This window comes from Halichoerus grypus, chromosome 6, assembly GCF_964656455.1.
Source record: "Halichoerus grypus chromosome 6, mHalGry1.hap1.1, whole genome shotgun sequence".
NCBI classification, from domain to species: Eukaryota; Metazoa; Chordata; class Mammalia; order Carnivora; family Phocidae; genus Halichoerus; species Halichoerus grypus.
The window spans coordinates 63,260,507-63,285,335 of NC_135717.1; the positions used below are offsets into that span (position 1 = coordinate 63,260,507).

The following is a 24,829-nucleotide window of genomic DNA, read 5'->3' on the forward strand; positions in this document are numbered from 1 at the left end:
TTGTAAAGAGATTGAATCAGTAATTAAAAACCTCCTTACAAATAAAAGTGCAGGAGTAGATGGCTTCATAGATGAATTCGACCAAACATTAAAAAAAAAATTAATACCAGTCCTTCTCAAACTCTTCCAAAAAATAGACAAGGAAGAAATACTCCCAAACTCACTTTATGATGCTAGCATTACCCTGATACCAAACCAGACAAGGTTACCACAAGAAAAAAAAATTACAGAACAATGTCCCTGATGAACATAGATGCAAAAATCCTCAACACAATATTAGCAAACTGAATTTAACAACACATTAAAAGACCCATACACTATGATAAAGTGGAATATATCCCAAGGATCCACAAATCAATCAATGTGATACACCACATTAACAAAACGAAGGATAAAAATCAGAGGATAACCTCAATAGATCTAGAAAAAAGCATTTGACAGATTTCAACATCCTTTCATGATAAAAATTCTCAACAAATGGGGTATAGATGGAACACACCTCAACCTAATAAAGGCCATATATGACAAAGCCACAGCTATGATCATACTTAACAGTGAAAAGCTGAAAGCTTTTCCTCCAAGATCAGAAATAAAACAAGAATGTCCATTCAGTCTACTTTTATTCAACATAGTACTGGAAATCCTAGACAGAACAATTAGAAAAGAAAAAAAGAAATAAAAGACATCCAAATTGGAAAGAAAGAAGTAAAACTCTCTCTATTTCAGATGACATGATATTATATATAGAAAACCCTAAAGACTCCACCAAAAAAAACAAACAAACAAAAACTGTTAGAACTAATCAATGAATTCAGTAAAGTTACAGAATACAAAATCAATTTAAAAATCTGTTGTATTTTTATACACTAACAATGAACTATCAGAAAAAGTATTCCCACTTACAATAGCATCAAAAAGAACATTATCAAAAATAACATCAAAAAGATATTCCATGCTCATGGATTAGAAGAATTGATATTGTTAAAATATCCAAACTACCTAAAACTATCTACAGATTCAATAAAATCCCTATCAAAATTCCAGTGGCATTTTTCACAGAAATAGAAAAACAATCCTAAAATTTGTATGGAGCCACAAAAGACCCCAAATAGGCAAAGCAATCTTAAGAAAGAAGAACAAAGCTGGAGGTGTCATGCTCCCTGATTTCAAATTATATTACAAAGTTATAGTCATCAAAACAGTATGGTATTGACATAAAACAGACACATAGATCAGTGGAACAGAATAGAGAGCCCAAAAATAAACCCACATATATATGGTCAATTAATTATAAACAAGGAGCCAAAAATTTACAATGGGGAAAGAACTGTCTCTTCAATAAATGATGCTGGGAAAACTGGACAGCCATATGCAAAAGAATGAAATTGGACAGCTGTCTTACACAATACACAAAAATCAACTCAAAATGGATTAACGATGTGAATGTAAGACCTGAAACCATAAACACTCTAGAAGAAAACATGTGGTAAATTCCTTGACATTGGTCTTGGTGATGATTTTTTAGATTTGATCCCAAAAGCAAAGGCAACAAAAGCAAAAATAAACAAGTGGGATTACATCAAAATAAAAAGTTTCTGTATGGCAAAGGAAACCACCAACAAAAAGAAAAGGCAATGCACTAAATGAGAGAAAATATCTGCAAATAATATATTTGATAAGGGATTAACATCCAAAACATACAAAGACCTCATGCAACTCAATAGCACAAAAAACAATCTGATTTAAAAATGGGCAGATGGTCTAAATAGACATTTTCTAAAGAAGACATACAGATGACCAACATATGAAAAGATGCTCAACTTCCTTAATCATGCAAATCAAAACCACAATGAGGTATCACTTTACGTTTGTTAGAATGGCTATTATCAAAAAGATAAGAAACAGTAGGCATAGACAAGAGTGTGGGGAAAAGAAAACACCTCTATACTGTTGGTAGGAATGTAAATTGGTGCCATATATATACACAATGGAATATTATTCCATTGAATGATTATTCCATTGAATGAATATTATTCAGCCATAAAAAATGAAATCATGCCATTGGCAACGAGACAGATTATGCTAAGTGAAATAAGTCGGACAGGAAAAGACAAATACCATATGATTTCACCTATATGTGGAGTTAAAACAAACACAAAAACAAATTCATAGAAATAGAGAAAAGATTGGTGGGTATCAGAGGTGGTGGGTAAGATGAAGATGGAGAAAAATGGTAAAAGTTGTCAAATGGCATGAACTTCTAATTAAAAAATAAGTCATGAGGATGTAATATACAGTGTAGTGACTATAGCTAATAATACTGTATTGCATATTTGAAAGTTGCTAAGAGAGTAAATCTTAAAAGTTCTTATCATTGGGGAAAAAATCCATAATTATGTATGGTGACAGATATTAACTAGACTTACTGTGGTATTCATTTTATAGTATCTACAAACGTTGAATTATTATGTCACACACCTGAAACTAATATAATGTTGTATGTCCATTACATTTCAATTTTAAAAAATAGTTACAATGGTAAATTTTATGTTATATATATATTTTACCAGAATTAAAAATAAGCAATTTTTAAAAAGCAAAAACAAACAAAAAGAATGAGAATAAAAGGAAGACTTTGTTTCAAAATAATAAAAAATTCAAAACATATTCTACCAACAGGATGTCACCAAAGGGATGCACTTTGCATATCTCAGAATGACAATATGTGATATGAGAATTAAAATTTGCTTCTTTTATTATGTGTGGTTGACTTTAGGAAGTTTGAAAGTCAATTATATTTCTGTATAACACTAACAAATAATATAAAAGTGATATCATTCTCTATAGTATATTTAATATAATTGATCTATGACTATAATAAATGATGCATAATATAAAACACGATTAACAGATTTTAAGTCTTAAATTAACGTGGACATCATCGAAAAAACAACTGTAAACTCTTGAACTGACAATTACAATGACAGTGATGTTTATCTTGTAAGTTTTTTTTTAAAGGTGATGGGATAATTAAATCTTGGACCTCACTAGCATATGAGTAAGGAAGGGATGATTGAAATTATATTTTCTGTGGCTTTGTACTTGTTCTAAATAAAGGGGAGGGGAAAACATTGATTAATTTTAGAATTTTTAAGGATAAACATTAAATGTCAAATGTATAAGGTAAACATAAAAAATAGAATGCATATTCCTAAACTTAGAGTAGAAAAGTTTACAAGAACAGACAGGAAAAACGTTAAGCAAAGAAAAAGGAACAAAAAAAAAAAAAATCAAACTAAATAAAAAGGACAATATGAAAATAGAAATAAATCAAAATATATCAATAATCGCAATCAATACAAATGAACTATCAATGTAAATCATTACATTAACAGCTTAAAGGGGAAAAACTAGATCCCAAAAGACTCAAAAAGAAAAATAAATCAAAAAAGCACATGGTAAATATCAGTAGTCATTCATGGTCAAAACTGTTAACAACTGGGAATTAAAGGAGGAAATATATTTAAGTTGAAAATAGAGTATCTATAAAAAACCTATAGCAAATATTTTAATGACTGTTGAAATATTAAAAGAATTATCTTTGTAGTGAAGCACAAGACCAAATGCTCATTATCACCATTTGTTTTCAACATTGCACTATTGGTGAGCTTAGCTATCACAGTAAGACAGGTGTAAGGGTTTCCAGAGAGAGAAACAAAAATGTCATTATTTGCTTGTTATCTACCTAGAAAATCCAGATGAATCCATAAGTTACTAGAGTTAACAAAGCAATTTAGTAAAATTGCTACATGTGAGATCAAGCTGCAAAGTTAACTTTTAATACCAAATACAGTTGAGAAGGTGAAGAAACTGTCATTCTCATACTTCGCTGAGTAAAGAATAGAATTTTACAACCATTCAGGCAAACTAATTGTCAGCATCTGTGAAGCTAAATACAGTAGTCTTTCAACATGAATGTGTTAGCTGTAATATTTTTTTTATCAATGTCTTTGATCAGATTGAAGAAGTTCTTTTTGATTCTTAGTTTATTAAAATATGTTATTATGAATGAATGTTGACTTTAGTCAGATGCTTTTTTTTCTGCTTCTATGGAGATGATTTTATGGTTTTTCTTTGTTAGTCTGTTAAAACCATGAATTACATTGATTGATTTTCAAATGTTAGAGTACTTTGCATTTCTGGGATATATCTTTCTTAGCTATAATGTATTATCATTTTATATATTGCTAGATTTAAACTGCTAAAATTTTCTTAGAGACTTCTACATGTATGTTCGTGATAAATTTTGATGTATAGTTTTCTTGTCTTATAGAGTCGTCTGGTTTTGGTATCATAGTGATTATGGCCTCATAGAATGAGTTAAGCAATATTCCCTCTGCTTCCATCTTCTGGAAGACTGTGGGTAGAATTTGCGCTCTATTTTCCTTAAATATTTGGTATAACCCACCAATAAAGCCATCTCCAGCTGGAGTTTTCATCATGGTAAAGTTTTAATCACCAATTCGATTTTTTTTATATGTATATGACAATACTGCTTTATATCTCTTTGTGTGTGTTCTGGTAGTTTGTATCTTTAAAGCAATTTGTACGTTTCATCTAGGGAGTTGAATCTGTTGGTATAAAGTTACTCATAATGGCTGTGAATTGTGCAAGACTGTTGAATCACAGATCTGTACCTCTGAAACAAATAATGCAATATATGTTAAGGAAAAAAAAAGAAGAAAAAGAAGATAGCAGGAGGGGAAGAATGAAGGGGGGGAAATCGGAGGGGGAGACGAACCATGAGAGACAATGGACTTTGAGAAACAAACTGAGGGTTCTAGAGGGGAGGGGGGTGGGGGGATGGGTTAACCTGGTGATGGGTATTAAAGAGGGCACGTACTGCATGGAGCACTGGGTGTTATATGCAAACAATGAACCATGGAACACTACATCAAAAACTAATGATGTAATGTGTGGTGATTAACATAACAATAAAAAATTAAATTAAAAAAAAGTTACTCATAACAGTTCCTTTCTATGGTGATGCCCTCTCATTCCTGATATTGATAATCTGTGTAATTCTCTTTTTTTCTTGATTAGGCTGGCTAGACTATTACAAATTTTATTGATCTTTTCATACAACTAACTTTTGCTTGCGTTGATTTTTCTCTGTTGCTTTTCTCTTATCTATTTCATTGATTTTTGTTCTCTATTGCTTTTCCCCTCGTTCTTATGTTTTACTTAACTTTTTGAAGGTGGAAGTTTAGATCATTCTTATTTTCTGGCAAAATACCTGTAATATAATCCTATATAAATTCTATAATACTATACCATTCCCTTTAAGCTTGCTTTAGCAACATCACTCAGATTTTTATGTCATGTTTGCACTTTTATTCAGTTCAAAATGTTTGTATAATTTTCCTTGTTATTTCTTCTGTAAGTCATAGATTATTTAGATGTTTATTGTTTAATATCCAAATGTACTGGGGATTTTTCAAATATCTTTCTGCTGTTGATTTCTAATTTAATTCCTTTGTGATCAGAGAAAATATTCCATGTGTTTCCAGAACTCTGTGTTGCACCATCCTGTGATTTTTTTTGCCCTGAAAATTATGCCTTTGCCTCCCTGAACTTTGAACAGTGTTTCTTAAACTCAGAGACAGCCAGCCTCTATGTGAGTGTCCCTTCTTTTCACTGCGGACCGGAAACTCCCCCAAACAGTACCCTGGGTCATTTGTTGTGCTCACCACATTTGTTTTTATTCTCTTAAAAATCACTGTCTTGTGCTGTCTATTGTACAATGTCTGAAAACCATAGGTTCATATATTTTGTCTGTTTTCCTATGTGTTTGGAAAAGAAGGATAAATCTGATTCCTTTTACTCAGTGATTGCCAGAAACTAGCCAATGACTGTTTAAAGCCAATTCTGTTTCCACACAAAGCAACAAAAAAATGTAACTTTGAAATGACACTTTAGTAGCAGAAACAAGGTAAGGTATCTAGGAATATATCTAACAAAAGACGTGCAATTTGTAGACTATTATAAAAATTGATGAAATACATTATTTAATACCTAAATAAATGGAGAAAAATATCGTGTAATGAATATGAAGACTCAATGGCATAGATCTATCTGTAGATTGAATGCAATACCACAAAGGGAAAAAAAAATTTCCAGCTTTACTGAGATGAAATTGACACATAACATTGTGTAAGTTGTGTATACAACATGTTCATTTGACAAACATATTTTGCAGAAAGATTACCACCATAGCATTTCCTTTGTTGTACAGAGGCTTTGTAGCTTGATGTAGTCTCACTTGCTTATTTTTGTTTTTGTTGCCTTTGCTTTTGGGGTCAAATTCAAGACCCGTGTCAAGGAGCTAATACCCTGTTGTCTTCTAGGAGGTTTATGGTTGAAGGTCTTACATTCAAATCTTTAATCCACTTTGAGTTGATTTTTGTGCATGTTGTAACAGTGGTCCAGTTTCATTCTTTTGCATATGGCTGTCCAGTTTTCCCAGCATCATTATGGAAGAGACGGTCCTTTCCCCACTGTATATTCTTGGCTTCTTTGTCATAAATTAATTGACCATATATGTGTGGGTTTAATTTGGGCTCTCTATTCTGTTCCATTAATCCATGTGTCTATTTGTATACCAATACCATATTGTTTTGTTTACTCTAACTTTGTAATACAGTTTGAAATCAGGGAGCATGACGCCTCCAGCTTTGTTCTTCTCTCTTAAGATTGCTTTGCCTATTTGGGGCCTTTTGTGGCTCCATACAGATTTTAGGATTGTTTCTCTATTTCTGCGAAAAATGCCACTGGAATTTTGATAGGGATTTCATTGAATCTGTAGATAGCTTTAGGTAGTTTTGGATATTTTAACAATATTAATTCTTCTAATTCATGGGCACAAAATATCTTCCTATTTATTTGTGTTCTTTCTTAATTTTTTCATCAGTGTCTTATGGTTTTCATTGTGTAGATCTTTCACCTGCTTGGGTATATTTATTCCTAAGTATTTTATTATTTTTGATGCTGTTGTAAATGGGATTATTTTCTTAATTTCTCTTTCTGGTAGTTTATTGTCAGTGCATAGAAATGCAATGGATTTTTTAATTGATTTTGTATATTGCAACCTTACTGAATTCATTGATTAGTTTTTAACAATTTTTGGTACAGTCTTCAAAATTTCTCATATATATGATATCATGTTGTCTGACATAGAGACAATTTTACTTCTTTCTTTCCAATTTGGATGCCTTTTGTTTCTTTTTCTTTTCTAATTGCTCTGTTTAGGACTTCTAGTACATGTTGAATAAAAGTGGAGAGAATAGATATTCTTGTTTTATTTCTGATCTGAGAAGAAACACTTAGCTTTTCACTGTTGAGTATGAGAGTAACTGTGGCTTTGTTATATATGGCCTTTATTATGTTGAGGTATATTCTGTCTATACCCAGTTTACTGAGAATTGTTATCATGAAAGGATGTTAATTTTGTCAAATGCTTTTTCTGTATCTCTTGAGATGATCACATGATTTTTATCCTTTATTTTGTTAATGTGGTGTGTCACATGATTGATTTGTAAATGTTGAACCATCTTTGCATCACATGAATATGTCCCACTTGATCGTGGCATATGATCCCTTTAATATATAATTGAATTTGGTTTCCTAATTTTTGCCTCTATGTATATGAAGGATATTGGTCTATAGTTTTCTTTTCTTGTAGTGTCTTTGTCTGGTTTTAGTATTAGGATAATGATGGCCTTGTAAAATAAGTTTGGGAGTGTTCCCTCCTCTTCTCTTTTTTTGGAAGAGTGTGAGTTGAATTGGTATTAAATCTTTTTCAAAAGTTTGGTAGAATTTACCTATGAAGCCCTCTGGTCCTGAACTTTTCTTTGTTATGACTAATGAAAAATGTCATGGTTTTTGCTTTGTGTGGAACTTGGCAAGATGTTTATAAAATTTGCATATTAGAGCAAAGGTCTAAGAATACCCAAGGCACACCTTAAGAAGACCCGTTGTCCTAAATTAAATAAGTCAGATGGAGAAAAACAAGTTTCACTTATATGTGGAATCTAAAAAACAAACCAAATGAATAAAACAACAAACAAAAGGCAAAATCAGATCTATAAATAAAGAGAACAAACCAATAGTTGCCAGACGGTAAGGCAGCAGGGAGATGGCCAAAATGGGTGAAGGTGAGTAGGAAATATAAGCTTCCACTTTTGGAATGAATAAGTGAGGGGAATAAAAAGTAAAGCATAGGGAACATAGTCAATGGTATTATAATAGCGTCGCATGATGACAGATGGTAGCTATGCTTTTGGTGAGCATAGCATAACAGAGTTGTTGAATCACTGTCTTGTACATTCGAAACTAATGTTAAATTCTGTGTCAACTACACTCAAATTTAAAAGAAAAAAAGACTTATTGCTCAATGAGATATCATGATTTATAATGAGTCAGAGTTGAACAATCCGTGGATAGATTGGGTTTCTCAAGCTACCTAGATACCTATAATTTATTTCTTTGAGCCTCAGTTTTTTCATCCATATAATGACAGTGCCCACTTCACAAGGTAATGATGAGGAATAAATTGGTTACCATGTGAAAAGTGCTTAGAACAGTGTTTGGCTGTCAGCATGTATTAGTTATTTTTATTATGATTTAGCTCTGATTATTATGACAGCCCAGCACAGAGATGCACAAATAGATATTTTTTAAAATGTCCAAGAACCCATTAAAGACTAACACAAAAATAGAAACTAATAAATGACAAAGCTGATTCTTCAGATCCATCGGAAACGGTAGATTGTGGTATAGTATAATTGATAGATTGATTATCCACATGGAAAAAGTGAAAACAGATCCTTTCCTCACTCTAAAACAAACAAACAAATGTTCACTAACTGCAGAATGTGTTATGTTCATTCATTGTAATACATTCATGTCATGGACCACTATCCAAAGTGAAAGTGAATGAATTACAGTATATTCGATACATACATATAAATCTCAAGAAAAATAATGCCGAACCTCAAAGTAAGTCACAGAAGGGCAAATTCTATTTGAATCATTTACATAAAGTAAAAGCAAAACTAAGCAATATATTGTCTAGACAAAGGGACACATTTGTAAAACTACGAAGAAAAACAAAAGAATCATTGAAACTAAGTCCAGGGAAGCTGTCACTTCAGGGTTCAAGGGGCATGTGGCCAATTGGGAGTATGTAGAAAACTTAAGAATTTTCAAAGGTAGTGTTTTATTTCCAGAGCATGGCAATGGGTACATGTGTGTTCTTGTACTATTTTGACCTATACACTTTAGTATATATCCTCTTTATACTTGCTGTACTTAAAATTTGTTTTTAGGGGCGCCTGGGTGCCTCAGTCATTAAGCATCTGCCTTCGGCTCAGGTCATGATCCCAGGGTCCTGGGATCGAGCCCCACATCGGGCTCCCTGCTAGGTGGGAAGCCTGCTTCTCCCTCTCCCACTTCCCCTGCTTGTGTTCCCTCTCTCGCTGTGTCTCTCTCTGTCAAATAAATAAATAATATCTTTAAAAAAATAAAATAAAATTTGTTTTTAATTATCTGAGGAATACAAAAAAAATCTATATCATTTTTGGCATATCAGTAGTTTGCTGCTTCCATCATTAAGTGTTGTATTTGTTATTTTAAAATTGCCTTAACCTAAAAAAATATTCTAAGTTATAAATTTCCCATGAAGAGCCTTTCCAGAAAGCAGGCTTTCACTGGGTTAAAATTAGGGGTCTCCTGAGGACATAAAAAGAGATGTCAAGGAAGAAGCAGGAAGTGAAAGGGGCCCAGGGCTATGAAGTGACATTAAAATATAATGGAAAATAAACTTGTATTTCACAGTTTTCTTAACTGCCCATAAGTGAATACATTTTTTTTTGTCTATGAGTTGTTTTAGGGAGGAAAAGAATCATATGAGCAATCCTTCCTTCAAATGAAGATGGAAGACACTTCCAAAAGAGATCTTTGGAACCTCATCTGGTTTTGTAAATTAGAACTGTTAAAGAGGAGAAACATCAAACTTCTCTTTAAGATAGATGCTGCTCTGTTTCTCTACATAAATATCTATATTGCCTTGTTTGCAAGCACAAGTCTGCAGAGATATGAGGGTTATAGACTATTCCCACAAAACATGGAGTAAATTCTTCCTTTCATTCCCTCTAAAGAGTGTTCAGGGTCTGGTGCGAACTTCTTTTGTTCCAGAAAAACAAGTGCAAGGTGCTCAGTGCGTCTTTATTTATTTAGAAAAAATGAAAACACTCTACTGCAGGAGCTTCTATTTTCTAATTTACTGCAAATTTTGGAAAACAGCAGCCAAAGGATTTGCTAGGAAGGATTCTGAAGCTGTGGGGATAATCTCTCTCTCATTTTGAGGAGAGTTTGCTATACCTTCCAAGAAAAAGAGATGCTCTCCAGGGAGAGCCAAAGGCCAGTGCCAGAGAACCAAAGAGCCAGGAGATGAGTTCTGGAAAGGTGGCTTCAGAGTCTTTTTGAGACAAATCCATCTTTAACCTTTCTTACTCATTGCTATTAGAGTGGTAGTTTTGTGTTTGACTTTTTCAATACTGTTGGGGAGAAGGAATGGAATTAAATGTCCTTTCAAGGGTTTGTATTACCTGCTTTGCAGTGTGACTGGTGTAATAGTGCAAGGGGTCATGTTGGGTCTACCAGGCAGCCATGGTTAGGCCACAGTGAGAAAATCATGTCTGTCCTCTGGTAGCAGGATGACTCTGGACATCTCCTTAAATCCAGCTTGTGAAAAAAGAATTTGCATTGCCCAAGCTACAGAAAGTTGGAGAGACAGACAAGGTAGACTGTTGTCTAGCCCTAGGTTCACAAAGGGGAAATAGAGTATCAAATGTGTGCAAATAGGAATTTGAATTATTTTTTCTTGCAAGAAAATATACATAATATTAAATTTACCATTTGGGCCACTTTTATTTTTATTTTTTATTTATTTTTAAAGTTTTTTTTTTTTGAGAGAGAGAGAGCATTCACGAGCAGGGGGAGGGCTCAATGGAAGGGGGAGAGAGAAAGAGAGAATCTCCAGCAGACTCCCTGCTGAGCATGGAGCCTGACATGGGGCTCAATCCCATGACCCTGAGATCATGACCTGAGCCAAAATCAAGAGTCAGACACTTAACTGACTGAGCCATGTGAGCGCCCCCATTTTGGCCATTTTTAAACGTATAGTTCTGTGACATTAAAGTGCATTTGCATTGTTGTGGAACCATCAGCACCAGCCATCTCCAGAACTTTCTCACTTCCTCTATTGAAACTCTCTACTCACAAAATGCTCACCCTCCAGTCCACCCGTCCTCCAGCCCCAGTGTTCTTCTTTTCTCTAAGTATTTGACTACTCTAGGTACCTCATGTAAATGGGATCATGTAATATTTGTCCTTTTATGACTGGCTTATTTTACTTAGCATAGTGTCCTCAAGGTTCACTCACGTTGTTATAGCATATGCCAGAATTTCCTTCCTTTTTGAAGGTTGAATAATATTCCATTATTATTATATGCATGTACCATACTTTGTTTATCCACTCAACCATTGATGGACACTTGGGTTGCTTCCACCTTTTGGCTACTATGAATAATATACTGCTGTGAACATGGGTGTATAAATATCTGCCCAAGTTCCTGCTTTCATATCTTTTGGGTGTATCCTCAGAAATGGAATTACTGGATCATATGGTAAATCTATGTTTAATTCTTTGAGGAACCACCAATACCATTTTCCACAGTTAGCTGCACAATTTTATATTCCCACCAATATTGCACAAGGATTTCAGTTTCTCCACATCTTTGCCAACACTTATTTTCTGATATTTTGGCCATAATTATCCTAACGGTTGTGAAGTGGTATCTCTTTGTGGTTTTGATTTACATTTCCCTAATGATCTGTGATGTTGCATCTTTTAATTTTTAAAGCTATGTCATCTAATATTCAAAGAAAAGAGCCATTTCTTAATTTTACTACTTTTTTTGATGCCAGGTTTCTTTATTACTTTTCCATAAAATTTACTGAGGTTTTAATAAAGAGAAAGAGGAAATGTAATCTTTAAACACATTAAAAGCCAACAATGTGTGTTGCCTTTGTTGGTGGATCATAAGACTTTCATGTTTAAAGGATGTACTTTCTCTGAATTCACCCTTCATCAAAAGTTAATTGAACATCGGACGCCTGAGTGGCTCAGTAGATTAAGCATCCAACTCTTGATTTCAGTTCAGGTCATGATCTCAGGGTCGTGAGATCAAGCCCCATGTCCAGTTCTGTGCTCAACACAGAGTTTGCTTAAGACCTTCTCTCTCTCTCCCTCTGCTCCTCCCCCACTTGCACTCCCTCTCTCTAAAATAAATAAATAAAATCTTTCTTAAAAAGTTAATTGCACAGAACACTAAGATTTTATTTTATCTTCATATTTTGATTAGAAGTTATTAACAAATTTTTTAAAAAGCTAATTGAACATGTAGAATTTCCCCAGATGGTTTAGCACATTGTTAATTTTATTCAATTTTGCTCTTTCACATCACGATTAGTTCTACCCCCTTACTGCCACTAAATCAAAGCCTATGGGAACCAGAAAGGTATCTCAGAAAAGCATTACTCGTCTGTTGAACTAAATGTCATTCCATATTTGCACAAGTGCCTACAAGTTCTGAAATAACCTCTTCTTACTTTTTTTCATTTTTAAGATTTGGCTTTAATTAACCTCAAAATTTGGGGTGCCTGGGTGGCTCAGTCGGTTGAGCAGCTGCCCTCAGCTCAGGTCATGAACCCAGGGTCCTGGGATCAAGCCCCGCTTCGGGCTCCCTGCTCAGCGGAGAGCCTGCATCTCCCTCTCCCTCTGCCTGCCTCTCTGCCTACTTGTGCTCTCTCTCTATCTCTCTGTCAAATAAATAAATAAAACCTTTAAAAAAAAAAAGAAATTCAATATGTTGGATGTTTCATAATAATTAAGAACCTGAGCAAGATAATTTGAAATTATACAAATGAACACCCATCACCTTTTTAAGTTATAGCAAGAGACTTCATAAGCTCACCCACTTGTCAAATAATCATTGTGATGCTGCTTCTCTCCTTGAAGTCTTCAGTTTCCTCTGTTGTTTTCCTCCTCAGAATGACATAGTTCTAATTAGAATTATCTTCAAAGGAAGGGGGTGTGGTTTTCTATCAGCATTGCCTTGTTTGCAGTTTGGAGTGAGTAAAGGGTACTACTCATTAGAATTACAAGTATTTAAAACCTTGTGGGTACATCTGAATACACTATTATTACTAAGTTACTCATAAGAATGACTTTTAGATTGTCCAACATTTTCGGGTGGTTATATCTTAAGTTGTACCTTCAATAATGTCACTGAAGGCCAGCCTAATAAGAAATGGTTTCTCTTTACTTCAGGATTCTAATCTTAAATATAAAATTTTAACTTGCACTTAGAGCTGATACAGCTCTTAAAATAGAACATGGAAAACCTTCTGTGACTACAAAATTCCAGCCTCCATCACACAACCTGGCTGTCTAACACATTTTTGTACAACTTTTCCAAGCTGCTTCCAAATCTACTGTTATTTCAGTAAGTCATTCAGTCTTCTATGTATGGGAGTGTGTTGCAATAAAACCCAGAGAAGTTCTTCTTGGCATTGACAGTCTTATAATTTTGAGACTCTCTTACAATACAGAAGTACAGATGGGTGACATCATGGTGTAAAGCAACTTTTATTGGACTCATAAGAAATGCCTTTTAAAGGATTCTTAGAAATTAGAGTTGTTAAATCAAGAAATCTTTGTAGCATTTAACCAGGAAATTGAGGAATCTCAACTTATAAGCCTTTGTCTTGAATCTATGAAGCAAGAAAAATTTTACAAGTAAAGTTCAGATTATAGATTTGGTTACCCTTGCACTCAAACCATGCCTCCCTCCATGTGGCAACCTATGTACATTAACTATTGGTAGATAATGGCAAAACATGATATAATCCAGCTAGCCAAAGGGGTGGGTGCTACTCCTGTCCTCCTGCATTTTGTAATTAAATGAGAATCAATATTGGGTGTTCATGAAGTCCATCTGAGACTCTCCTCAAGTCCCTGAATGTGATGTAAGTTCCAAATAGTAGAGTGAGGCAATTTGAGAAATGGTTCACATCTATTTTTGAGCCAGATCACAAAGTGCACTCATCTAGACATAGAGGGAGGCAAGGGATCCATACAGCAGGTTTTGGTCAAGGAGACAGGATTCAGAATGGTATTGTCATTCACGAATTGTTGATTGGCTGCTATAGAGGAGGGATCAACAAACTATGTTTAACTTTCTCTGGCCAGCTGTTTTTGTAAATAAAGTTTTATTGGAACATAGCCTTGCCCAATCATTTCTGCTTTCACACTCTGAGAGCAAAATTGAATAGTTGCAACAGGGACCATATGGCCCACAAAACTGAAAATATTTACTGGCTGGCCTCTTACAGAAAAAGTTTGCTGATCACAGCTATGGAAAGATTTTGCTAGGATACCAAAGCAATATTTAGTCAGGACAAATAGGAAAATTGATCATTTATAACCATACAGATTACTACCTTTAATTCATGTGTTATTTTACAATCGTCCACGCACTTTCATATTTATTATCTCACTTGATTGTTGCAATAAACAGAGCAAATACTATGATCCTTCTTTAAGGTGATTTGGTCTTGGGAGGTGAAGTGACTTCTCTGTGGTTACACAACAAATTAAGAGTATCCATTCCTAGGCGTAAGAACATGGTGAGCTTAGAAGTCAGACGGATCTCACCAAGTTGTTTTGCTTGACACCTGGCCAGAAAGCCAGATCAGGAGGCAGGGATGGGAAGGTCAAGAGGCCTGGGCGAAGCTGAGGCTGAGCCACCTGTAGTGCCCAGGAGAGCATCGCCACCACTGTCAAGCTCTTCCACTGAACTTGACCTCCACGGGCTAGTAGGCTCCACATGAAGCTGCTTGCTCACACCCTCCAGACTGCCACTCTCTCCATCTGCTCCTCAACACAGGATGTTGTGCTTCTAGACTGGAGTTGCTTGATCCCCATGACTCTAAACTCAGGCAGACACCCTATCCCCAGCTCTCGTGGCTACAGGGTGGCAGCGCATTTGGGCGTCCGGCACATGACATCTGAGAGGGCAGAGGCATTTTTCCCAGGTATGGCTGTAACTGAACAATCACTGAATGTCCACACACAGTGCGTGGTATGGATTGCAGCCAGACTTTTTGATTACTAGAGAAGAGAGCGAGCAGAGCCTGGGGTCAAAATAACTGAGTTCAAATCCCAGCTTTGCTATGAATTATACGTGAGATCTTGGGTGACTTTCTGGGCCTGTGAGTACTTCAGTTTATTCATCTGTAAAATGGGATCACAATAGTACCTCCCTCCTAAGGTGGCTGTGAGGGTGACTTCGAACAATTTGGGTATGTAATAAATACACAGTGAGTGTTAACCATTGCTATTCACGATCATCACTATCTCGAGGAGACCTGGGGCCCTGTAGCAGCCTATAGTTTTCATCTTGAGTGACATCTTTATTGTCTTTATGGTACTCGTTGCTTCTACATCCTTAAATGCATGTGAATTGTCATGTGCATCTTCTCAGTCACCCAAAGGATATCCTGCAGGTTGGAAAGAAGATAGAATTTAGGAAAACCCACCCTCTGTCTGCAACACCAAGGTGCTGGCGCTGGGAAGATACCGATCACTCTAGCTTCTAAGGCAGAGTGTGGCTGACTGTGAATCTTTGGAAAGGCAGGGGAAAGAAATTCACATTTATTGAACGCTATCATGTGCCAGACAAGGTGCGGATTTGTCACTTCGGTTGAGTCACTGTCTCAATTTTATTGATGAGAATAAAACTTGTCCAAGGCTGAGCCCCACTTAGAATTTAGAAGTAACTTCATGTCCAATTGGTTCCAAAATGTATACTCTTTCCAGCACATAATTCTGCCTCCGATAAAGTGCTAAGTAGCTGTGCATTTATCAACTATAAATGGGGAATGGCATGGTATTTGCACTTGGAGTAGAGTCGTATGATCACATATTCACAGAACCTTTTTATAGTTCAGAGATAGTTTGTGTAGACTCTCCCTAAGGGAACACAGAATAATTGAGGTTGGAAACAGCTTAACCTCAAGTCATAAAAGCCACTGACAGGGGAAACCAAGAGGAAAATGGTTACCTTCAGTGGGGAAGGGGTTGTGTGCTCCTGGACCAGCTATGTGTTCAGTTGGTGGAAGGAATGTTTTCATCTTAGAAAATATGACCCCTTGAACGCTTTATTTTTATATCACTATTGGTCTTTTAGAAAGCATGGTCATTACAAGTATTCATTTGCTCACTAAAATAAAGTCTGAGCTCTTTAAAAAGTAAAATAATTTATGGGGCGCCTGGGTGGTGCAGTGGGTTAAGTGTCAGACTCTTGGTTTCGGCTCAGGTCATGATCTCAGGGTCATGATCTCAGAGTTGTGAGATCGAGCCCCGCATCAGTCTCCAAGCTCAGTGGGGAGTCGGCTGGAGATTCTCTCCCTCTCCCTCTGCCCCTCCTTTCGCATTCTCTCTCTAAAATAAATAAAAAATTGTAAAAAAGGAAAATAATTTATATCTCTTCCCCAGACCCCCCCCACCTCACCACAAACACATACACACAACTCACACACATACACACACGTCCAATGTCACAAGGACACACAACTCTTCTTATTGATCCGTAGGTACCCCGTGGTAGCCCAGACAGGTATGGAAATTATATTCTTCTGTTTCCTTCTTTTCCATGGTGCTATGCATGTTCTATAAACAGCAGGAGAAGTAATTATGTAGGTGGGCATTCGCTACACCATCAACTTCTGGAGTATAATATAAGAATGTGCTAAGGCGAGGAAATATTTGCTTGAACTAATGCCTGGAAACAGAATGTGGTATGTACTTCATAGTAATATAAACCGCACATCTGGTTCATTTTTGTATATGGTACCTGAGTGGGTGGGGTAGTATTTACATTCATTTTCCTCTTCTAAGCTGTCCATCCGGTGTCTAGTCTGTGAACGCTAGGAAGTTCCATGTATGTGTGTGTGTCTTTTACTTTGCATATTCTAGCATCTGCCGTTCACTCCGACTTGGAGCATTTCCCGTTGCAAAACTGCCACCGGGGTCTTCGAAACACACATTTACATTCCACAGGTCTAGTAAATGGGCTATGTGGCTGCATGATGCCTTTTGTTTAAAAGAAATCCAGTGGCAGCCCAGCACTTTCTATACAGCTGCACTTTCCGCTGTTAACTGTGGCAGTTGAAGAGTGAAGCTCAAAGGAATTTTTAGAATCTGCTGCCCCAGCAGGTAACATTCTGGGGTTGGTTCTTTTTATTGTTGTGTGTTTTTTTTTTTCCTGCTGTTTAAAATGTCCAAACCTTCTCGCTTGGCTAGACCTTTCTTTGCTAATGCAGCTTCTAAGCTGCCATCACCTCGAAGGGACAATTTGAACAGCAAACAGAAAAAATCCAGCGTAGGTGAGAAGATTTTGAGAACTGGAAGTGAAGGAAATTTGGTCAAACAGCAGCAGGTGCAAACGGCAGTCACTCCTGCTCAGCGGAAGGCTTCACCACACAAAGGTAATATTTTAAATCTGCTGCTTTTGTCAGCTTATGCTTAGGTACTTCTTTCTTAATAATACTGCCAGATAACTTAAATGAGGGAGACTTGTTACGGTTTCAAAAACTTATCCGATGGTGTGAGTGTGACATCTTCTAAAATCCTGGAGTATGTTGCTAAAATAACCAATAATGAGGAAGATGGAGGTAATAGAACTTTCCTTCATTAATTAAGGAATGATAAAAGAAAAACTGAGTGTTTTCACTTCTTTTTGAGGAGGACGGATTTTATTCTTGGTTGTGTTTCATAGTCTGTCATAGTCCAGTTAATGAAGTTTCTTTTTTTATTGCTTGTCTATATGAAAAGAAACAAAAAAAGAAGGGACGTGTCGTAAAACCACATCATTAACTGGCCAAAGAATTTTTGCATGCTTAATTTTTTGCAGTCTCTTTTAAAAATGGATTTGTGTCTGAAATGATAATCTAACAACATGATTCCCTGCCAGGATGACCAAAATCTCTGCTAACATTGTTACCTGGAACATTTAGGTGGGGGTTCTGAGCTGCATATCACTTAGCAAGAATATTATTGACTATTTGACCTGGAATTGAGAAATATGGTGACCAAACTATTATTATTTTAGGGTCCATAATCACAGAGGGCAATGAATCCACAGCTTAAAATATAATAATAATTTTCTCCATTACACCAAGAGCTACATATTAAATCACCAAGCAACATTTATATTAGTTATTTTTTTAAATTACATTTTGAACTCTCACTCAGAAATGTAATTTTTGACACTGTGATTTTATAGTAAAATTAAAAAATTGTTTTAATATTCTCATTCTTATAACTGGAAGCTTTTACTTTATAGAAAATAATAAGTTCATTTTATAATTTTAATCCTGATCTCTTCTCTATTAAAAACTATTACAAATGAATATGCAGTGATACAATTTTGTGCCATGTACTAGTTCAAAGATACAAATTTATGTCTGGAAATTTTTTAATTTTTTTCTTAACTTGGCTTATTATTGTTTTATCCACTTTGGTCAATGGAATGCTTGGACAATAACTATTTTATTGACCAAAATACTTTTTAAGAGATACATATAATGAACACTGAAGACTTTAGAAGTATTGATGATAGTTGCTTAATAGAGTGAATTTTGACTACTTAAAAGAAGTTCTCTTTGATATTGTAATGTGTAAAAGTCTGAAAAAAATTCTTCCAAAAAAAGAATTTCAGCCGCCTCAAGTTGAAAAGTATCCAGACATTTAATGGTGTATATATCCGTGTCTGAGTAAGGTATGCTCAGGGAGGGACTTTTTAAACAAACAATCTAAAACTAGATGCTATTCCAAAGATTTTTCAGAATTCCTTCTTTTGACAACCTGTGAGGGTATCTTTGAATAGACTTAGTGGATGAAAATAGTGTTTCTTTAAAAACAGATTTTTTGGGGGGTTAGTTAAAAGTCATTAGAAACCAAGGATGATTATTGAGTTGCAAGGTCAGTATAGATAATGCATATTTTTGTTTAAAAAAAAAAATGAACTGGGAGCAGATTACATAATAATAAGATGGTGTTTCCTTTGCATCTCCCTGAGAGGATTCAGGCTGTCCAAACGGAGAGTTCTACCACAAAACTCCTGAAATTGGCAGCAGGACTGGATCCTTTTGAAAGACAACACTCATCAGAATATGTATTTTATTAACATTTTAAATATTTATTTTTAATCAGAATTCTTTTTTTTCATAGCCACACACATCATATCACACAGTACGAATAGAAACCTTTCATTGTTGGAGAACAGGACGAAGACTCTATAGGATAGCCCAGTCTTGTATTAGGCTTTTACTTACGGTGGTGGTCATTATGATCAAGAAATCCAAACAACAATCGTGCCACCTTAGGCTTGTGCTGAGTTTGTGTGGGTTCTTGCCCATCACATTAAGATCTCAGTGTTGGTTCTTTAGAATGCATATTTCATTTGGCCGACGGGGTTTAATTTAGTCTGTACAGTTTCTCACGTATCTGACTCTCATTTTTCCCCCCTTGTGTCATTTGTTTAGTTGTATAAGTATATTCTGGTAATTTTAAACTTTATTTTAAGTTTGTCTTCATTTAGTTTATTTCATAAATTAATGCAGTGACATTTCCCTTCACTGCTTTTCCACATCTCCCCCCTCTTAAATTTTGTCATCTGTACTTTTGTTTCCATATTAAAAAGGTTAATAGTAGTTATTTTTTGGTTAACATAATTAAGTCTTCCATGGCTTATCTACAGACAAGTAATTCTATAAGTTGCAAATCAATAAAGTGTATAGCTCATGAGGCCCCATATTGTTATTGCTAAGCCAAAGAGGTGTGCTATAATCATTACTCTTATAAACTTTCCCTCCTCAGCGCTTCTAATTCTTCCAAGGATGGTATAGATATGATCGTATTCACAGAACTCCCTTTTCTTCCAGGCACTTCTCTCTGTATCCCTCAGTCCTCCTGCCCTCCTCTGTCCTGACTGATTTCTCCAACACTTGGACAGGTCTCTCTTAGATTACTTCTTCATTTAGCTGAAGCACATCCCCAAGAAACTTCCTAAGAAAAGGAAAATGGGAACTAAACTTTCTGAGTGTTTACCTGTCCAGCAAATATCTTGACTCTCTTTTTTTACATTTTAGTGATAGTTGGGATAGGATCGATTTTTAGACAGAAAATAATTTTTCCCTCATAACATTAAAGGCCTTTCTCCGTTACCTTTTGGGATCTAGAAGTGTTGACGAGAAGTCCCATGTTGTTCACACGTTCACACATTGCTTTGCAGGTGACTTTTTCTCTCTTTCTTGAAGCTTTGAGGATATTCGCTTTATCCTTGATGTTCTGAAATTTCACTGATGTATGTTAAAGTGTGGGTCTTTCCCATTTATTTTGATAGAATACTTTGATGGGCACTTTCAGTTTAAATAGTAATGGCCTTCAGTTTTGTGAATTCTTTTTTATTAATTCTTTGATAAACTCTTCTTCTGTATTTGCTTGGATTTTCTCATTACAGTGCTCCTATGAGTTGGCTTTCCAATAGACTGCATCAATTTTCTGATCTTTATCTGTTCCTTATTTTTTTTTTTAGCTCTATGTTATCTAGATTTTCTTGACCTTATCTTCCAACTCTTTTGTCGAATTTTGATCATATTTTTAATTTGCAAGATTTTCTTACTCTGATTATTTTGAGACCAAAACACATGGTGTTATTTTCAGACTATAAGCAGTAGATCTGTGTGCTTTATTTACCTGTTACAGTTATATTTGATGGTACCATACATTTATGTTTAATGATGCAGCCACATCCCTGTAATGTTGGTGTGCTTTCTATTCTGAGCCATGGTCTAAATGAGTTCCTAGAACCAAAGACACTGTCAATCAATAAACTTTAGGACAACAGATTTCATATCTAATTTTCACCCATGAAGCACTCTCTTCATGATGAAAACCCACCAAATGACAGATGAATGTTGAAGTGTGTGTTGATGTGTGCCAACAAATTTTATTCAGGACGAGGGTCTAAGTTGACATTTGAGAATGTGGCATTTCTTCCTGAGTGTTCTCTATTCTCCTGAATTCTGTTTTAGGTATATTTCTGCAAAATTAGTTTTGTCCTGGTTTTATCTATTTATTTCTTTGACCTCTTAACTGTTGTTCTAAATAAAGAAAAATACATTTTTTAAGAAGTGGGCATGAACACTGCCCAGTAGCTTAGTTTGAAAATATAGTTTCCATATCTTGTATATTTGTAATGATGATGGTAATGATATCTGAGCTCTAACGAGCTCTTCCTATGTGCCCAGCACACTTCTTTTTTTTTTAAGATTGATTTATTTATTTTAGAGAGAGAGGGAGGGAAAGAGGGGGAGGGGCAGAGGGAGAGAGTGAGAGAGTCTCAAGCAGACTCTGTGCTGAGCCCACACGCAGGGGTTGATCTCATGACTATGAGATCACAACTAGAGCCGAAACCAAGAGTCAGTCACTCAACCAACTGTGCCACCCAGGTGCCCCTGCCCATCACACTTACAAGCACATTATAAATGTATTGTCTTATCTTGTATAATCCTTACAGCAATCCTATGATGGAGTACTATGACTATCCCTTTTAGATGAGGAAACTGAGACAGGGAGCTTCAGTTATTTGCCCAACATCATGTAGACAGGAAAAAGTAGAACAGAGTTCTAGCCCTGGAAGTTCATACTCCTGAACTTGCACACTTCACCACTATGCTAGAGCACCTTTCTATAAAGAAAAACAATTCGTCTGTCAAAAAAGTTACTATAATTTAAAACTTTCTGATTGGACAGTCTGGTCCCTGAAAAAAAAAACATCCGGTGACATCCTATAGTTCAGAAAATGCTCTTCTGGTTTCTGCCTTTTTACTTATTGCCCCAGATTTCTGTTTCTTCAACAAAAGAAATGAAAAGGGAAGAGAACAAATTTCAGTTAATCAATTTATCACAATACTATAGATGTTTTTCTAATAGTGAGAAATGAAAGGATACATTGAATACAGGACCTTGCAATTCCAATATGTATACTCATGCCTACAGACTTGAGTGTGCACGGGTACGTGCACACACACACACAGAGAAACACAAATAGTCTGCATACAATTCAAGAGAGGCTCTTCTTCCATTACACATGACCTGGTGGTCCAAGTACAAGCCTGTAGGCCAAAAATCATGCAAGTCTCATTCTTTTCTAACACAGTCTCCCTCTGTGGCCTTGAGCAAGGCCATTATCCTTCTTGACTGAGTTTCATTAACCATTAAAGAATAATACGTGGTTTATGGGGGGAAGTAGTCGTGAGGATTAATGACTTAATGTGTATTCAGTGCTTTCAAGAGCACATGTACTGCGTAGATACTCTAAGTTAAGCACAATGTGGTCTCTTTTTACCTTCAATTGCTGTGGAAGGTAAACACTTACTCTCTCACAAATATCATGCACCTACACCAGGAAAACTCCACAATAAACCTCTGATGCTTGCTCTAAACTATTCTTTATGCACAAGGGTAATATCACATGTGTCCTATTTGCCATCCCACAGGTTGATTGAGATTGTCTGTGAATGCCTGGAACTCAATTGTCCCCATCTATAAATGAAAAATATTAATAACTGGAGCACAAAAAGTATGTTTTTTCTCTCTTGTAGGGCTCAGTTTCATTCTGGATACTACTGATGGGATATAGTGACATTAGGCCCTTGCACAGTGAAGTAGCAAGGAAGGTGATTGTGGCTATAGGTAGGCAGTGCCTCTAAAAGGGGTACTCACTTTACTGCTTTTTCCCGTAACAAACTGATGATACCAGTAAATAGTCAATAGCCAATGGTAGGGCCTGCACTTTGTCTAGTATTTTCCAGAGGCAGCAGTGGATTTGTACTGATGATGCACATTACTTTATCTGACTGCCTTTGTGACCAATCGACTCATTTTTGAGGAGAGCTAAGGTGAAGGGCGTAGTATTTCTTTAATAGAGCAATGGTCTGTTATACTTACAGTTATTAAATTCATAGTTTTGGCTCATTGTTGATACCAGTTAGTCCAGAGTCACGCATTACACATCTGTATAGGCCAATAAGTTTCTCTCCATCCTATTACCGAAACTCACATGGCTTACCCTGGAAGTTGTTTTACAAATAAAAATGAAACATACTTAATGCTGCTTACCAGTATTTAATGAGAATTTTTTCTCCAGCTAGATATGGTATGAGCTATGACTGTGTGAATATCGAAAATTAATATTTATTTCTAGAGTTCTCTTTATTTTCCGTTATTAATCTTATCTATATTTGTCTTCTACCCAGTAATAGCTGAGAAGAAAGAAATATAAGTAACGTGTGTTCTCATATTTCTCATATTGCTTACTCGATTCTGTTAAAATTCAATGTGTTGGGAAAGGAGTTGAGACTACCTCTTTAAATTAATCTGGGGTTTTCTCCGAACTAATCTGTGTACTTTCAGTTACTTTGACATAGTCCACTTAGCCAAGAGAGGTCAATAACTCACAAGTCTGCTGAAAAATTAAATGCACCTGCATCAGAGACACATGGGCTGCTGAGGAAAAAGAGAATTCACAGTCTTAGAATTTTAGAGTGGGATAAAAACTTAAAGATCATCTAATTCATCTCTCTCTTTTGATATATATGGAAAAAGCCTAGTTACTTCTTTTGATCAAGACTAAAGGTGCACAGTCTTGAGCCAATGTCTTCTAACTTGATGCTTTTTATCCTTCCATATATCTTAAACAAAAGGGCAAAAACTGTTAGAACACATTCAGGTTTCCCGTCAAATGCTCACCTCCTTGGCACGGACTCCTACTGACCTGTGATCCATAGCGTCTCCTGTTCTGTGCCACCCACCCTCCTGGTACTCCGTTGTTACTTGCCTACTTACTCCAAGTTCAAGATCCCTGAGCAGTGCGTAGTGCAGTCACAACTCACTTGTTGTATTGATTCTTTATCAGATTTTATCTTTGTAACTAAATTACAATCAGAGTTCGTTTAATGCTGGAAAGTTGTGAATAGTGTCTCTTATTATGTTTATAATACAGAGTTTTGCTTTTGGTTGCTTATCTCTAATGGGCCTGATAAAAGAATATATTTCTTAGCTCAATAAAGTTAAAAATATCATAAAATGGTTTTCTGTCTCTCCTTTAACTAGAGTTGAAAGTTAAAGTAACAAACTCTATTTGTACAAATATTTTTCTAAAATCTGTATTATTCGGTACCTTCCAAAATTTCATCTCTGTGCCAGTGAAAACTTTCCTCTATAAAGAACTTAGGAGATTGTATACAACCACAAGTGAGGAATTTTGCCCACCTGAGTGGAAGATTTTACTACCTGAACTACTTAAACTTTCATTCCCGTACTCAGATTTTTACTTTGCTATGTATGTTGCTTCCAATTTTAAGTTTTTACGTTAATGAGCCACCTTTTCTTCAAAATATTTCTATTCTGTTGGATTCATTTAAACAATCAGAATTGGAGCATTTGAAAAATAATCAGAATTTGTATCGATGAACAAATGTGTGGTTACCTTTTTATTTGGGGATATTATAATAATTCTTCCAAGCAAGTAAATCATGTCCATGTATCATTCTAAGCTATATATGTTCTTAAGAATAA

The 24,829-nt window shown here is 35.6% G+C and overlaps 1 protein-coding gene across 7 annotated transcripts in view; it reads left to right on the forward strand.

Moving 5' to 3' along the window:
- KIAA1217 (KIAA1217 ortholog) overlaps window positions 1–24,829 on the forward strand; it is a 719,758-nt gene that overhangs the window by 287,601 nt on the left and 407,328 nt on the right. For all 7 annotated transcript variants that reach the window (XM_078075245.1, XM_078075247.1, XM_078075246.1 and 4 more), the window contains exon 4: window positions 17,489–17,673. In XM_078075245.1, the coding sequence (XP_077931371.1) occupies window positions 17,489–17,673 (185 nt within the window). The remainder of the gene's footprint in view (window positions 1–17,488; window positions 17,674–24,829) is intronic.